This window comes from Charadrius vociferus, unplaced genomic scaffold (genome assembly GCF_000708025.1).
Source record: "Charadrius vociferus isolate BGI_N301 unplaced genomic scaffold, ASM70802v2 scaffold282, whole genome shotgun sequence".
NCBI lineage: Eukaryota > Metazoa > Chordata > Aves > Charadriiformes > Charadriidae > Charadrius > Charadrius vociferus.
This window is the reverse complement of record NW_009647731.1, coordinates 9,032,649-9,050,436: the sequence shown is the minus strand read 5'-3', so window position 1 is coordinate 9,050,436 and position 17,788 is coordinate 9,032,649. Positions and strand designations below refer to the sequence as shown.

The 17,788-nt window shown below is 35.6% G+C and overlaps 1 protein-coding gene across 1 annotated transcript; it reads left to right on the top strand.

Annotated features, from left to right (window-relative positions):
• The first annotated feature begins 428 nt into the window (after positions 1–428).
• FAM204A (family with sequence similarity 204, member A) lies at positions 429–16,323 on the top strand. Its single transcript, XM_009881585.1, has 7 exons — positions 429–680; positions 1,660–1,750; positions 2,328–2,361; positions 2,943–3,045; positions 4,804–4,893; positions 15,820–15,926; positions 16,272–16,323. Exons 1-7 carry the CDS (start codon positions 429–431, stop codon positions 16,321–16,323), a joined length of 729 nt encoding a protein of 242 aa, XP_009879887.1.
• The last annotated feature ends 1,465 nt before the right edge of the window (positions 16,324–17,788 follow it).

Below are 17,788 nucleotides of genomic sequence, written 5' to 3'. Positions count from 1 at the left end.
GCCCGGGGAGTCGGGGGCCGGTGAGGGCGGGCCGCGCCCCCCCGCTGCCCCTGGGGAGAGGCGGGAGGCGTTCGCTGCAATATCGCCATTAAACTGAAAGCAGCCGGAGACAAATGCGAAGTGGCAAAACTTTGAAGAAGAAGGGGAAAAAAAAAGAAAAAGAGCTAATAACGTCAACCTGTGTACTTAAATCTTCTACTTCTCTCTGAAACAGTAAGTATTAAAGGCTTTATGATGTGCTTGTCTAAAACATCTTGTGGTAGTTACTTTTCTCAAGAGAAACTACAATATTTCTGATCATGTGTTTTGCTATTTCTGTTTCTCTCTTCTGCAGGCTAATTATGTTTTTATCTTGGAATGGGTCAGCTCATGTAACTCTGGTGTCTTTGCAGTGACTTGGAGGGGCTTGGGCTTGTTTAAACTGGAAGATGTGGAGTGGACTGTTACCTCCAGGACTGAATGAAAGTGATGTTGACTTAAGTTCTGATGATGGAGATGAATCGCATGGTTCCTTTGCAAAGGAGGATGCAAAAGAAGATATTGAAAAGGTTCAAGTTTCAGAATTCCGGGAGAATGGACCTGAAAGTAATGCCATCGGTGAACCCATTGCGATATCAGTGACAGATGGAGAAAATGAATCTCAAACGTGCCCTTCTGGAGTTTCCTTAAGTATTTGGAATGTGGGTATCATTACAGGTCTCCAAATGTCCAGAGCATAAATGCAACATACTCAAAGCTGAATGGCTAATTTTTAAATTAAAATAACTCAACATTGAATATTTAATATACAAATCTGAAATGAAATAAATATAGTCAAAGGGCAGTCATCGTAATATACCTTAGATTGTTTCAAGCAGGTTGAACAGGAATTAAGATAGGAAGTGAATGTAACTATTTCTCCCTTCCCCACTCCACCCCCCTCCCCAGTGCAGTGGTGATTGAAAGCACAGCAGGGAGATGTTTCAGTAACTGTACCGGTGCATAAAGACTTGTGGTTTTGGTAGTGTATGGGCTCTGAGCTCCTTTGTAACTGTTTTCTGCGTAAGTAAGGACTTACAGCTAAATACATCAGCCGCTGTATGGTGATAGTAGAGGTGAGCCCTTCTGCTTTCTGTAGGGCTTAGTTGCAGGCATTCAGACTCATTTGCTTATAACCTCTTGATTTTCCTGTTGTGTGTAAAGACTGCAAAAAATAAATATAAACAAAGCAAGTCAAAATAAGAATTCTCAAAAACTAGTTAGTCTCCTTCATGCATTGATCCACGCAGGTAGTCTGCTGTGCAGGGACTATGCTGGCAGTAATACTTGGATTGCAAACTACCAGCTGGGCAATAACAATTTGTTGAATAGCTCAGGAGGGCACAACCAGCATAACTGTACCCAGTGTCATGTCACAAGAGAAAACTGTTGGATTTGAATAGTCCCGGGATTTAGGGAGGACAGAAAGTAAGAGAGAGGTGGTGAAAGATTAGAGCCAATTCCAGTTTCACACCATCAGAGTTGCATGTTCTCAATTCATAAAATTTAGTGTAATAGATATAACGGGGTACTGTGGATAAATAAGATATTGGGACAGCATTTCTCGGCATGTTATGTAATTTTTTTAAAAAGTGGGGAAAAAAATTAACAATACCGATTTGCCTTTTCTTAATCTTGTAGAAATTTTTGGAGCTTCAGAAGAAAAACCGTGAAATGAAAATTCAAGCAAATCAGGGAAACAAAAGCCGAAAAAGAAAGCGCCATAGAAAAGGTGTTTTATATAATTACGGAATTTATTTTCTCTGAATGGAATTAGTGTCAAATACATTGGAAGTGGGATTTGCTGGTTTGAGTTTTTTTGTTGTTGTTGTTTGTGTTTTGGGCATTTTGTTTGTTGCTTTTTTTTTTAATTAATAATTTGATGCCTGGGTAGATGTATTCTAGCTGTTATCTAGGATTTTATTTTTCCAGTTTTATACATCACTTGTAGGACTAAGTTGTAAATTGGTACTTAAAGTTCAAGTAATGCATTTGTCCCCTTTTTAAAAAGGAGGTAGAACTTGCTATGTTAGTACAGATTTATAATGGCTAAGTGTATTTCAGTAATTCTGTAAAACATACTTTTGTGTATTCTGGTTAAAACTTCCTCATACATAGTGTAGGAGTTTCTTCATATGAAAGGTCTTATAACTGATGGTTTAAATCCACATGATCTTTGGGTAAAAATCCTAGTGTGTCAATCTTTCAAAGGAAATGTGACCAATTAGAGTGCTGTTAACTTCATTGGATGCTGGAGGGTGTTACTGTGTAATGCTGAATTTTTATATTTTTTTTTTTCCCCCCTCTAGAAAAACAGAAAAAGAACGATGAAGTGACTAAGAGGTATAACCAGGTCAATGTGATTATCTGAGGTCTGTTTTTAATATTAGATGAAACTTATAAAAAGCTTGACCACGTGCATGGCCAAAGCCTAGCTTTGAACATCATGTAAAATATCTTCTGAAGTTGCTTAGCGTCTCTGTTGTGCAGGCTGAATTTGAGACCAGAGATTGCTTGGTGGAGTTTATTGCTTGATTTTAAAAATCCATGCAAACATATTATTTAATGCAATTTAAGATTGAATTAATGTTATTCCTAGTGGTGTTTTGCAGGCATACAAGCTCCTGTTCAGCCTGCTGTTCCGCCTCTTCTTTTTCCTCCTTGGCAGTGTTAAGGTTTACAGTTGGACTCAATGATCTTAAAGGTCTTTTCCAAACTAAATGATTCCATAAGCTTGCTTTCAAGATTGTGGAATTACACTTACAGAGGGGAAGGAATAATTAATTTCATTTCCAATAAAAACGTGAATGGGTGAAAAGAGCATATCTGCTAAATCGAAGAATTTCTTTTAGCATTGAAAAGAATATTACAAGTTGTGGAAAGGTAACTGGTTATATTAATAATGACTTTTGTTTTTTTTTTAGTAGTCAACAGTTGGCAAATGAAGAGAAATGGAAAGAGCTTACACAATACTTTGGAATCAATGATAGATTTGAATCACCTGTGGCTAGCAGGGCTCCACAAAAGGTGACTGTTGATACAAAAGCAATGTCAGCTTGTACTTGGCAGTAAAAGAACCCAACCTTAACTGAGATAGGAGTAAAACTGAGACTGAAAGTGGGTAAATAGTCAAATCACTCTGAGGAACGATAATTTTGTGCACGTTTTTAATTATTTTAGGTATCACATGAGTCGTACTTGGACTAAAAGGTTGCTGTGCTTTCTTTTAGGGCAGTATTCATGCTCTTTTCCTGTCTGGTTTTTGTTTTCTATTATAATGACACACAGAACACTTCATATGCGTTGTTTGACTTTTGTTTTTGTTTTTTTAGTCATGTTTTAATTGTAAAATGTGTCATGTAAATCCTTTAGTTGACACCAGTGGCTATAGGAATTAGAGGGCCAAACTTACCATACAGTTCTACTGGATTTATAACACATTCCGTTCATAAATATTTTTGTGTAGCTAGTTGTATTTGAAATAAGTGGTACAACATGATGGGCAATTTAAGAAACTCATTATATTGTGAGTTCCTCATTAGCAGTGTTTGTTCTGTAGTTTTTCTAGTAAAGGCCTGTATAACTTCTATGACATCAAATATTCAGTAAGCCTTTTTTATGATAAATTTTGTATTTTTCATTTGCCTGAAGTAAGTTTCTGCAGGCAAGTCATGAGACATTGTTCACTTCTGTCTGAGTTCTTACTTTTGATGGGTATTTAGTTGTCGTTAGACTGCTCAGGATAGATCTGGAATGAGGCCCAAAGTGTTAAAAGCAGGTGCTTTCCACCTAAGTTCAGAGACTTTATCACTAGTGGAACGTATGTCTCATTAATTTCAGAAACCACATCTAACAGAATTGGCTATCACTGCAGCTTCCAATTGTGCACTTTTTTCAGCTTCCACCTGAATAATTCAAGTGCAGTATTTGCAGATCACTGTTTCTCAAGAATTCTGTTTGCTTTTTTGCTTTTATTTTTTACAAAAGTATATGTTATGAAACTGTCAAATGTGTTTTCTGCAGCATCACTAATATTTAAAACCAGTGAGGCTGTAAATTGTCTTTAGTTATGAGAGAGTGAGTTTTTTTGTGACATTCTGAAGTTGGTGACTACTGCTGCGCTACCCTTCTGTATTCCTTCAGAAGTTTCCAACTATAACTTCCAGTAAATATTTACTTTTTACTGTTACGTTATTTGTAAATGTTGTTAAACAAGTTATGTTACCTTGATCATAAAGGTTATTTTCTTATTTTCAGAGGTTAAATTCTGAAGCTTTTTCATTGTTCTCCATAGGACTGTTAGAATTTGTAATTTATTAGCACAGTGGAATGGCACTGTGCCAGAACTCAGTTTTTGGATAAAGATAAGATCTTAAAACTGTAACGATACAGTGGTAATTGCCATTCTTCATGTTACCTGACACATATATTTCACATTTTGTTTAGAAAGCTCCAGGGATGGAAGAGATAAGCCAGATCTTCAGATGAAATTTTATTGTGACAGGCATAAACTAGTCCGTGTAATTTTTTTAACCTACAGTATTATCCTGCACATAAGGTGGAACTAATGCAATGATTTGTGCTCAGGCAGTCTTTCAGTGAATTCTTAATTATACTGTCCGTTACAATACATAGACAAAGTGATTTGTGTTACATAGAAATTACAGGTCTATGCAGTGTCTTAAAACAAAGAATTTTATGAAAGAAATATTTTTAGAAAAGAGACTCTTCCTTTAAACGTGCTATTTCTTTTTGTCCTAAAGATATTTGCTTTTCTTTTTCTAGTCTGGCCTTGAACTTAGCATAGAGAAGTCTGTGGCTGAAGGTGACATTGATAAGGCTGAGGAGCTGAGTGACAGATTAGCCATTCGCGAGGTAAGTGGGCTATTAGCAAAAGCTGTTAGGAAACGTTTGGGTTTGTACATCTGTACAAAAAGTGTCATAATTAAAATAGCACTGAAGTTTGTTTGGGATATCTTTCCTGTTTCCTAAGCAAATTGAAGGATTTTGCTGCTGTTCAAGTAAAGGTTGGACAGCTGTGTAACAATTGAAAATACAATCATAAATGATTCCAAGTAACCTTGCTTTAAAGCGTTCATGCTGACTCAGCGAGTCAGATGAGTCAGTAACTGTCCTCTATCTTGAGCTGTTGATTTTTCTGCATGTTGCAAGCCAAGAAAACAAGAGCAGGATGTTCCCGTCCTTTGAGTTCCCTGTGCCTGAGATTTTTCTTTGCATTTCCTCCCCAATAAGCTTGGGAGGCCTGAAGAAAGGTAGAGAGTTAGTAAGTTTAGAGCAAGACATGCCCAAATAAAGAAAGATACGCTCAAACTTGTGCATCAGTGCTTTTTTCCTATGTATTCATGTGATAACGAGTTAATGACTGGAAGAATTCTGAAGAAGGGGACTAGATGGGTGTCAGCCATCTTGCTGTAGCCTTAGAACGATGTTTATAGAATGAATGGATATTTTTTCTCATTGTCATCATTTTTAGTATAAATGCATATTAAAAAAAAAAAATCAGGTGAGAGAAACTCAATTTTTCAAGATGTTGTCTTGTTAGTTGGTGTATCTGAGTAAGTTTTTGAAGGCTATGCTGCTCTTGGCTACAAAAAGTTTACCCTTTAAATATGTATGTGGTGCTGAGTGAATATTTAAAATGGTGAGGAATCTACCAGATACCTCTAGTAATTGCAATTTCATATAAGAAGCAGTTAAGTGGATGCGTGTATGGTAGGTGGTAGCAGCTGGACTACATAATTGAAATCCATGAAGGCTGTTGTGCCAACTGCTATTTGTGTGCAGGGGAGAAAATACAAAGGAAGAAAATTAGGATAAAAGGATGGTTGGAATAGTTTTGAAGCCAGGTCAGAAAAAATAACTAAATAAGTACTATTTGAGGTGAGTGGAGAAGCTATAATTTTTAAGTCATCTGATTTATGTAATTTAAATTATAAATATTCTAAGTTTATATTAGAAATGAATTTCATATTTTTTGTATTCATTCTTCTGTCTTGCATACTCTTCTATGTTCACAGAGTTAATGGGAATTTTCTGTCCACTGTATCTCCTAGCAAAATTCAAAGGTATTAGAAAAGCATTAAGACAGACAAATTCCGAATACTTCTCACGCTCATAAAAATATTTAAGATGTTTCCTAAGTACAGGGTTTCAAGCTAAGCTTTAATGTAAAATTGCAGATTTAAATCTGTTTAATGCAGTATGATACAATATTGTGATGACTTTAAAAACAGATGGCTTTGGAAATAGGAAATACAGTTCTTAAGCTCCTGTAAATAAGGTTAGGTTAAACTAACTGTTACTGAGTGCGTGTTCTTGTACGATCATCAAACTCTTACATTTAGTCACTCAGAGCAGGTTCTAATGACTAGTCTCCTACCCGCCTTTTCACCAGTGATCACAAAACTTTAATCTGCAAAGATAACAGCTATTGACAGTGATAGGAATGTGTCCTAAGGTTCCCTTTAAGCCTGACCAGCTCCTCGCGGTGATACTAATACCTTTCATGTGTACAACATGTTGTACCTGTTCTCCTGCAATTGCTGTTCTCCTTCACAAATGTCATTATCCCATCTAGTCTATAAAGTGGTTAGAGTATCATAATCAATAAAACATACTGAGGTTCTAGTGCAAATTGTTTGACTATAAAAAACAAATTAATGTAAGAAGTTTTAAGGTTTTGTAATATTTATGATAAGCTGTTATCTGATTTCAGTAGCCATGGGATTGTACATCATCTAGCATATCCCAGGTGCTACAGCAATGTATTATTATTTGTGGAACATTAGCTCCAAATTGTTGACTTTCAAATATTAGCATGGTGTAATACTGAAAACAAAATGCTTGAAACGTTATTAGTATTCACAGCCTTGACTTGGTTTTGGTTAAGTGGGTTTATCTGAATAAATAGTATGTTGAAAGAAGGAGAACTCAAATGACTCTGGCTTGATCTCATGAGGAGTTCTGTCGAGGCAGAATCCTTGTGAATTCACTGGGGTTCTCTACCGTTGTAAAGATATGCTATGTAACCCACTGCAGGAGTCATTTTTCTTTGTGGTTTCAAGAAGCTGTATTTTTTTATTTGATGGGTCTTTTAAAATACTTTTTATTCTAAGGAAATCATTCTAACAGTGACTAATCCTGATTTGGTGAAGAACGATAGAAAAGGATTTGGTTATGGAAGAGGTTGATTAAAAAAATCGTTGTTTTGTATACAATTAACAAACCATTGCTTTTATATTGTATAGTATTGATTCAATCGCTACTTTCCTTCTCTTTGCAATTTAAAGAAGTGTCCCTTTTAAAACTCATTTTACAGAATACTTGTAAGCAGTGAGTTAATTTTTAAAGTGTGTGGCTATTTGTATCCCTCTAACTTCCAAATGCAACACAACACTGTGAGGAAGTTGGGCATGGAACTATGCCATGACTGTATTGAAGTACACCCCTTCTGAAGTCTAGAGAAATAAGTGGATGAATTATTGTTCTTTTATCTCAACTTCATCTTTTTATGTATAGTTTTCATTTTTCTTGAGCAATGTTGCAGGGTTGGGGCCAGGGAGTGGATGAGAAACAGCTGCCTTCTGTTTGGGGTACAGCCCCCCTTGCAGCCATGTGGAAAATGTTCCGTGGGTAGGTGTTCTTTTTGAAATCAGGTGTATGGGGTTTTAATCGGCACCATTTTCTTTTGCAAGAAGCAGTGACTGGAACCTGCTGATAAAGCTTTTGCTTTGAGGCACAGATCCCAGAGTTCTTAAAGCCGTTTCCTGCCTTAATAAGTGAAACTAATTTTTGATGTATAACATTTATAAGCCTGTGAAACTGATAGGGCGGCTTCAGTATTTAGAAAAATGAAGCCAAAAATAAACAGATGATGAGAATAGGCAGTAAAAACATGTCCTAAAAAGCAAAGGAATGCCAAAATGATGCTGTCAATATGCTATCATTATGACACAGTGAGAAAAGGTTTTTAAAAATCAGATTCTTTTAAAATCGGTGATGATTTAGGCAATATGCATAATCTAGCAGCTGTGAGTGGATCACTGAAATTTGCATCCTAAAAGCCTAAATGATACTGCTTCAAGGTTTTGGGTCTTTTGGTTTCCATGTAGTACTTGTTGCAGGTTCTTTAAGGAAAAGGTTATTGTACTGCTGTAAATGAGGCTTTGGGCAATATATTATTTGTTGCTTTCTTCTGCATTGGCAATTATGCACAGAACTTCTTAATGTAGTAGCATTCAAGGTTTTAGACTGAGAGAAGTTAGAATTTGGATACCTTGTGCACGAGGCTCTGTGTTTACTAGTGACTGCATGTGTGAGTTCATAGGTAGCTTTTGAGGCGAACTAAAAATATTTCACCCTTTTTTTTATTGGCAGTTGCACTTCTGTTTAAAAATGAATTGTACATATGTGGTGATGATGATGATATTCAGTCTAATCTCTTGGCAAACCTCACTGCAAAGTATTACCCCTGGTCTCCTGTGGTCATCCTAGTTTGTGGACTAGAAAAGCGATTGCAGTTAGTTTGGGAGTTGTCAGGGTAGCAGATCTCTAACTGTGGCCCCACAGCATGTTCTCTTCTGGGGTGCTCTGCTTCACTGAGAGTTCTAGTGGTCCTGAAATTCTTGATTGTTATTTTATGTATTAGTGACATTCTTCCTGAAAGAATACAGGCATGTCTGCGTTATATTGTACAGAATACAGTAACTGCTGCTTCTGCTAGACTGCGCCTAGAACCCAGTCCAGCTTGAGCACCTTGGCGCTGTGGTGCGGTTACAGTATATAATATCAACAGTCCTTGGATAAATTTGTATTGAGCATCAACAGTGCAGGTGTGTCATACTGCTGAATGAATTCATTGTGGATTTTTAAACACACGTTAGACTGAATTACTTCTGTAATTCCTACAACATAGTACTATTAGTATTAAATAACTAGCAATTCATTGCAGTGTGCTGGTATAATACGCACAGTTAAAGTTTATTATTGTAATCCAGTTGCTGTCTTTGTTTTAACATTCCAGGGCTTTCAGCTTTGGCAGAGAGTCCTTCATGTTTTAAAGTTCTTCTTTTCAAACGTAGAATGGCATACTTAAAAGCTATTGTTCAAACTCTGCATTTAATGATGACTTGTTTAGCTTGAGAGTTGCCAACAGAAGTCTTAATATTAACGTAGGAGCTACCCAAAAAATTGGGAACCTTTTAGCATTAAAGTTGTTTATGTTGACACTTAGCTGGGCTGGCATGAAATGTTTTTTTGGTGATGCTCTAAGTTTGGGTAGTTGACATTTAATGGTAGCAGGTACTTGGATATGTAGTTGGGAACAGATGCCTGGAATTGCGTCAACTTTTCTAATGGTTTCAAAAACGCTTTTTGGAATAATATCTTGAAATGTACTTTAGTTGTTCCTACTGTGTTTGTGGGAATCTGCCTAGACTGTTTTTAGGAATAAATTTTGATAAATTAGAGCACTGTGACTGTGCATAGTTGGAGGTGTTTATCCTTTTGAGTAAGGATGGTATGTGGAGATATCTGGTGATTTCACTTTGCTGTAAATCAGTTTCAGTTTGGAGTGATATTTGTAAAAGTTCTTTTCCTAATTTAACCAAATAATTTTAAAAGATCCCCCCCCCAATATATAAACCTGAAAATATCTTCCATGCTTTTTTTTCCCCCCAAAGAAAGAATTTTTCATAGTGCTTTTGTACTCCAATCATTGTGCAGTGTCTCAAGAAGCAGAAAGCAGGTTTCTTATGGCTCTGCTATTCTGGGACCTAATCTGGCTAAACCTCAAACTTTGCATTATTCTTGTGGGTCTTGTCTTAACTGCCTGGTAGGTAGGTGCCTCATTGTCTAAGAGTGCATTAGCCTGAGGACTGTAACTTGAACGCGATAAAATGATCTTGACCATATTAGACGTACCTGTCAAGAGGAACTTTAAAAATATTTTGTAATTTAGTGTGCTAAATTACTGGAGTAGTTGTCAGTCTCTAAATAGCACAGGCTTTTTGACAGCACTGTTCCGAAGTGGCTTCTGGCATTTTGTGAAACACTTTTAAAAAGCTGCAATTTATAGGGAAACTATGGTATTGTAATCAAGCTTTAATGAAAGATCTACATTGTAATCAATAAAATTAATTGGCAGTTCACTGGGATAGCATTCTCACGTTACAGCAAGATCACTCCTGCTGTTGTCTTCAAAATTTGTGGCATCGTTTTGATCTTTTTCTAATGATCAAATTAGTATCTGTTTGTCTGTAAGTTACTTCTAGTCATGTAATTTAGAATGGGAAGTACACAAGCATGGTTGCATGTCATAACATTGAGAACCATTCTGGGAGCTGTTTTCCATTTGAAAATCTGGGTAGGGTATGATCGATCATGAGGTCACGCACACCTTACTGTTTCGGATGGACAGGTTATAGTGTTTGATATGCGTGATGTGGCAAAACCCTCTTTTTTTATTGGTAAAATAGCTTCATTTCTAAATTCTGTGCAACATTCACAATTTATCATAGTACTTGTAGGTACCTGAAGAGATTGATGCCATTGTATGTGGAATGTAACCAAGCACCATTTAACTTGGAAGTCATGCCTATTGAAGGACCCGGGGAGGGGCTGGGGGGGGAAGAAGAGTTTATTTTTCCTCTCTGAAGGATTTTCTTTCTAACAGTTATCGGAGGTGCTTCCAAATATCTTTCTTCAATGAGGTTGTTTTCTTTTAACCTTTGGAACAAGGCAGGGTTATCACCTAGAATTACATTCTTATGCTCCCTTAATTATGTATATCTTTTCCTTAACAAACCTTAAAAAAAGATTTCAGATGTTACAAGTCTAATTAAAGAGACAGACAAAGCACAGTTTATACTGTAGATTTTTTCTGCAGTTCAATTAATCAGCATGTTTTCTCTTTTAATTAAAACCATTTTAGTAAATTAAAGCCCACAGCAAAACACATATATAATTTGTTTGTAATTAGCTCTTAATTGGTGGTAGTTGAAGCTTAGCACCCTTGGTTTCTTTCTTCATGATTGCCATTTTATTAGCAGCCAGTCATTAATTAATCTTTTTTTCTAATTAGCTTATAAAACTGTTGATGGCACATTATTGTAAATGTGATTTTAAGTTCAAAGCTTGTTAATAAGCTTTCTTACTTAGAAGAACAGAGATAAAGAAATTGCTGAAAACAGTACTACAGTTCTTTTTTTAAAACTGCCTTTCTTATAAGGGGGCTGTGTAAAGCATCTAACAGCTTATAGTTAATTTTTTAATGCTGTGTTTTCTCATGAATGGAAGAAGTTACTTGCATTTAAATGTTTGAATCTAGCAAAGAGCTTAATATTAGAACAGTTTTCTGTCCTTGCTCCATTACTGTGTCATCCAAATATAATTTGATGTTGTAATGCACAGCATAAAAATACAACAAAGATATTACAAAGTATTTTACAGTGGAAGTTGAGCACATCATTGAAAGGGGACAATTTTCACTGCAAAATCCACTCGGTATTCTTGTTTGCTTTATATATTTTATATACGTCAGCAATGGATAACATTCCATAACATAAAAGGAGAAAATCATTGCTAAAGGCAAGCCTGAAATAACTAGATTCATATTTGATGAGAAACTGTAACACTGTATTAAAAGGCTGTTTGGCTTCTCTGGTATGATCACAGGATATTTCAGGACCTGTTTGAATATAGATGTTGTGTTGGAGCTTCTGTAGGTTTAGCATTTTGTATATCATACCCAAATATTTCTGGAGCAGTTCTTGAATCTGTTGTCTCATTACTTGTATCATTCGGGGTTGACATTGCACAGTCCTATCTCAATGAAAAGCCTTTGCTTTATGATATTTAATGTTAGATGTCTTGATTTTTCAAGGAAGTTTTCTGGAAGTTACAGTAGATTTCTGTGGCAACTTCATCAAAATGTTTACTCCTCTGCCTGAACTTTACATACTATTTCAACTTCAGCCATTTCTTTGCTTGTTTTAAAAGTGTTTTATGATGCTGTGCAAGAAACACTAGAAAGGGATAGCTGACAAGGAAAAAATTAAAAATTGGATAAAAAGTAAATGAATAATGTCATATTACTAAAAAGATGAGAGGCTAATTTGTGCCGACTTTTTGCTAATTTTGTTCAAGCCTCAAAATGAGGAGCTGTCACCCGTTCTGTGTAGCACTGATGACAGTGCCAATGATCCATGAAATAAGCTGCCGCTGGCTTTGTTCTGATAAGAATGAACAAATCTGCACAATGTACGGCTCCCAGAATCTCATTTTCATACTTGCATGCAGGCTAAAAGAAATAAGCTGTTTGCAGGCTTGATTAATCAGACATTTGAGGGTTTTTTTGTCTCTTTGATCTCTTTCGTCTCCTAGGTAACTTGCTTGACATTAATGTTGAGCTTGAGTAAAGACAATCAGGAATTGTAGACCAAACTGATATAAAAATTAAAGACCTTAACACTTTAAGTACTCCAGTAATGGTTCCGCTTTACTTCAGAAAACATCTGTTTTCATTTAATTAAAGAACAAAAGAAAATGGCATAAATATTTTTCATAGAGACCTGTTATTCCATAAAAAGTTAAAGTATGATAATTGGTATTTTTAAATAAATGCCTTGAAACTGTTCAAAAAGAAGCAAAGCTTCAGAAATTTGTTACAAGGTAACAGTTTCAGATGAGTAGAAAATTTATGAAAAATAACGCATAAGGAATTTTCATTTATGCTGCATTAAACATCTAGGGTAAGATATTTGACATGATTATTGGTCAGCTTCAAAATGGAAGGCTCTTTGCCCTGTAGAAACTAAGTTGTTTTTTAAGTTTGTCTTAAAAATATATATATTGTGTTACAAGGATGAACCATTATATCAGCTTTACTACCCAATATGTTTTACACACTTTAAACCTGTAAAATTGAAAGGAATTTAAAAAAAAAAAAATGTCGCAGTGCGTTTGCTTGAGGTTATGCAGACGCTTTTACAAATCTTCCAAGTGGCTGTAAAGATGAATGCCTCAAGGGTCTAGCCAGGGCCCTGCTTTTCCAACCAGCTAAAGCCCTTATCTTAAATCCAAGCAAAGTACCATTAATCTTTTTGAAAGACCTTTTATGGCTTTTAATATATCCCAAATTAGAACATTTTACACCCTTGGTTCCTGAAATATGGTGATAAAAAGCCTTTAGAGCTTAATTTTCCTTACTGCGTGCTCTGACCAATTTGCAGTTCTTTGTGATAATGTTTAGACACCTTAATTAAAATGCAGCAAAATATTGGATGTTCTATATGGAAAATGCTGATACTTTGACTACACAAGAAATTGTTGTATATATTTTTATTCATGCTTTCTTACTTCTTTTAAGATTGTATTTTATTGAGTTATCTGATGACCTGAATTTTTTTTTTAAATGTAAAATCCATTGACCAAGCTTTTATGGATTTCTTTAGGGGGGGGAGGTAAGTGAAGATGGATGTCGGGGTGTGGGTGGGAGCAGAAAACGTTTAATCTGACTAAAATGTTTGTGTGTGTGTTTATATGCGACATATTTGTTTTCACGTCTTGAAAATTTGACTCTAGCCTAAAAATGATAACATTAATGCTGCAAAATGTTTCTCCTATTAATCCCACATACACTACAGAGGATCTTATTATCCCATTTTTTCTGTACTTTTCAAAGATGGAAGAACTCATTCTGTCTTCCAAGAAATACAGATCAAAAGGTTTTTCTGCAGCACTTGTGTAGACCGTACTTGTGTATATTTGTATGTGTGTAAGTGTTCGGTAGGCCACTAGAATATATTTTAAGGAGATGCTGTTATTCATCCCATTATAAGAGTTAATTTTGAAATATGATAGGAGGTAAAATACAGTTAAAAAATAAAGGCATGGTTCAGCCATCAGTTTGCTCTATTTTTTAAGCTAATAATTAGTCCTGTTTCAATTAACAAGTAAACATTTTTTGAATATTTTAGATGAGTTATCTTAAGCATTTTTATACTGCAAGTATATTACAGTTAATAGCTCCCCTTAAATATTGAGCGACAATGCAAATAAGAGGATGTTATGTTCTAGTCTTTGACTTGAGATTTGGCAGTTCAGATGTTGGCACTGAATTACTGATTACATAAAATGTTAATGCTCAGGGGAAAATGATTTAGCTAATAATATAAAAGTTTTGAAATATCTGGTCATGTGAATTATTTTGTTCATCAAGATGATTCCGCAGGTACCTAGTTATGACCTTATAATGTGCAAATAGTAGATGAAAAACTTGTTTAGCATTGTTTATTTTGCACATTTTCCTTTTAACATACTATTCTTACCTTTCAACTGTGTTGCCAGTGTTCAGAGCCTTAAACAAAGCACAAACTGAGGTTGTGCTTACTGCCTATATGCATGTAGACTCTCAAAGCCTTCCGCAGAAAGTCTACCTTCTCCTTTCTTGAACCTTAAAGGAGCAGAAGGTAGACTAGCTTGTTGTGTTTCACTTTGTTAACAAAACGATCGGGGTATCAACCTATGTACAGGGTAGGTGTCTGATGGGAAAGTTGTAGAAGATGTGTCAGTGCATCTGCACCTTAAGATACATTATTGAGTTCTTTCTCATCTTCCCTGGATAAATCGTCTCTCAGAGTAAATAGGAATTACCTGTATAGATGCCACAGATTATTGAAGTGTATTACCATTAATAACGGATGTTTAACCAAAGCGTTAAGGAGTGTTCTTTCACTTGGGTCTCCCATGCCTCTCTTGTTTGATGCTCCCATGACATTTTGGGGAAATTTAGAATATCCAGTCAGAAGCATGTTAGCTAACTTCAGTAGGTTTAGACTGGATAGGAAGACAATCTGTTTGTCCACAGTTTGTAGCAGTTTGGGCTAAATTAATTGCTTGTTTGTCTTGGAGAAAAGTGGTAACTTTTGAGACCAAATTCTTCCATAATTTAATTGCAGATAATGTCAAGCCATGGCAGCCATCACAAAATGTGACTACAATGAACAAGTTATGAATGCTGATTAAGGAAAAGAATCTGTTCTTAGTTCACAGTACCTTCTTCCATATTTTTTGCTTTATTCTCCCCCCGCCCCTCCTGCCTTACAGTCACTGCAGTGAACTTAATTCTCACAGTGTGAATAAGTTTATGAAAGTAAAGTAGTATTCACCTATAGCCTATTACGACCTGACTTGAAAAGCGTGCATTTTATCACACTAATAACCTGAAAGCTGGTAATGTGAAGACTAAATGCCAGATGGACTCTAAGGACACTGCTTCATTTACTTTCTGGGCAGACTGATTAAAACATGACTTCAGGTACTACTGGAAAAATGTGTGGTAGTAGCAGTTCGTCCTGTACAAAACTGTCTTTTTGGGTGGTTTTTGTACTGGTAAGACCTGATACTATCGTGTTTGCACAGCTGAGGTCACAGACTGGTCTTAATAATGGAGACGATGTGTGTATATCTATGTCTATATATTTATTTAAAAAACACAAACAAAAGGATCTAGTGGGCCATTGCCCTTTGCTTTTATTCTTGAAAATGAAGGATTTGGTGAAAAGGATTGCTTGCCTCAGGATCCTACTCCTCTGTATTTCTCTCAAGAGACATTCTTGCTTGTCTGATCTAATAGTACAGCATCAGCCTAATATTTGAAAGATATTTTAATATCTATTGACTTTTGAGAAACAATATCAGACCGAGTAATTTGTAAGCCTTAATTTTCATAGGAGCCATTTGCATCTATTCAGTTTTCCTTTGTTCCTTTTTATGTCTTAGCTTGGTGTGAAAATTGCCAAAGCTGCTGCTTGCCGCAACTTTGTAAAAGCCAAGCAAGAAGCAGAGGCTGCCCAAGAAGCTCGAAAGAAAAAGAAGCTTGCTTGGGGGTAAGTCATTTGAGTATGGAATGAAACATTTGTGGTTTCATTTGCACTAACTGTATACAATACAACCTCAGTTAAATGTTCTCTTCGTTGAAATAGGCTTGTGCTAATCTTATTTGTTTAGTTTAACCTTGTTGGGTTTGGGGTTTTTTTTAGCAGTGTATCAGATGTAAGTACAGAGGTATTACCCGAATTAAAGTATTGGTTATATGGCTACGTTTGCCTTCATATCTTTATTACAGTATTAAAAACAAGTTTTTATGTTTTTTGTTATTAAGAATAGTATGATTGAATACCTGAAACACATACACTCATGATTGCTAATGTGGTTTTTGTGCTTTATTTCAGATTTGAAGCCAAGAAAAGATGGGAAACAAAAAGCAACATGGGATACATGTAAATCCATTCTATTTTCTTCAGGAGTCAAATACCTGGTTTTGCTTGAAGGATCTTCGTGGGTGACTTCTTAAACCTAAATACAAAAAAAACCCAAAACAAACCCCAGCACAGCAAATTCCTTGTGTTTCTTTTAATGCTGATAGATTGCAGTATCTTGTTTTGGCTCTCTTATAACGTAAAAATACTATCTAAACATCAGTACTATGTTAAATATAGTATTTTTCTCTTAAATATTAAAATCTAAGGTAATGTATTTGGTGTCTGGTAGAAAACTCTCTGAAGTTGGTATAAAATACTTGGTCCAGTTGTGTTCTGTGCTGCACTGCAGTTATAATGTGTGGGTATAAGGAGAGGGATAAGTTTTCCTGTGAAGGTTATGCAGACTTAACACAGTAAGTACCACTTTTTGGATTGCCTGAAAGTTTGGGGAGGCACTAAATAAAGAAAAGCAAAACCACTCTGCCTACTTAAAAACATTATTGTTTACACATTTATGGGCTTAGTAAATATAAACAGAAAAAATGGCTGAAAAAGTCCATTCTCCCTGTCCTGGGAGGATTTGGTCCTATTCATCATGTCCTGGTGCCATGTTCCTCAGAATATTTCACATTCCCATTTTCCTTTCCTGCCCAAGAACTCAAGTTTTAAAAGTTCTAGTTTCTTTGAGCAGATAAAGTATAGAAATATGTATCTTGAAAAATATCTGAAATATGTTACGTTGTGCAGTTAGCTGCTCCCAAGAAACCAATACAGATTGTATTCCAAGTCAAATGTTTTACAGATCAATTAGGATTTGAATATTTATGTTATAAGATTATAACAAGAACTGATGATAATGTTTCTTCAAAATTGTTCTCAGTGAAAAGTAAGGATGCATTCAGAACTAATAACTTTTCTCCCTGAAGCTCTTGCATGTATGTTTAGTCACCACAATGCCTGAATTGAATTGGTAATGTAAATGTCAGTTACTGTTAACCAAGATTAATATGTTTCAGGCCAAAGGTATGGTATTAGCGTAATGGTGATTTACTATGTAAGTACTTGAGGCTAAAACAACTTGCCAACAAATAGCAATTTGAAGTTTTACAGCACCAATTCGAAGAGTTTAGGTTTGCCGTCCAACATGGAATAGTGCATTTTTGTTCATTAGCCCTCGGGATGTTTGATTCTTTTTCTTTTTTAGCAGAACATCATATTTCTTTCACAAAGATGAGAGTTTGCAATATGGTAATCTGCAGTTAGCTGTAATTAGTTATGATGACAGAGTTGAATACAATTGCCAGGATTGTAAATCAGGGGGCTAAACAGGTTTCTGCAGTATAACATCATAAATCTCACACTATGGTTTACAAACTATATTAGCTTTAGAAACTTTGGTGTGGAAGGAAACAAATGAGATCTCTTTGTAAAGTGATTATAAAGGTAAATTGCTTGTTTACTTGTATAAACAAACAGATTACACTATG

What these genes read in the sequence shown, in the direction of transcription:
- FAM204A (XM_009881585.1), top strand. Translation starts at nt 429, where the DNA reads ATGTGGAGTGGACTGTTACCTCCAGGACTGAATGAAAGTGATGTTGAC. An exon ending in TTTCCTTAAGTATTTGGAAT is followed by an intron (nt 681 to 1,659) that starts GTGGGTATCATT and finishes TTAATCTTGTAG; the next exon opens with AAATTTTTGGAGCTTCAGAA. An exon ending in AACGATGAAGTGACTAAGAG is followed by an intron (nt 2,362 to 2,942) that starts GTATAACCAGGT and finishes TTTTTTTTTTAG; the next exon opens with TAGTCAACAGTTGGCAAATG.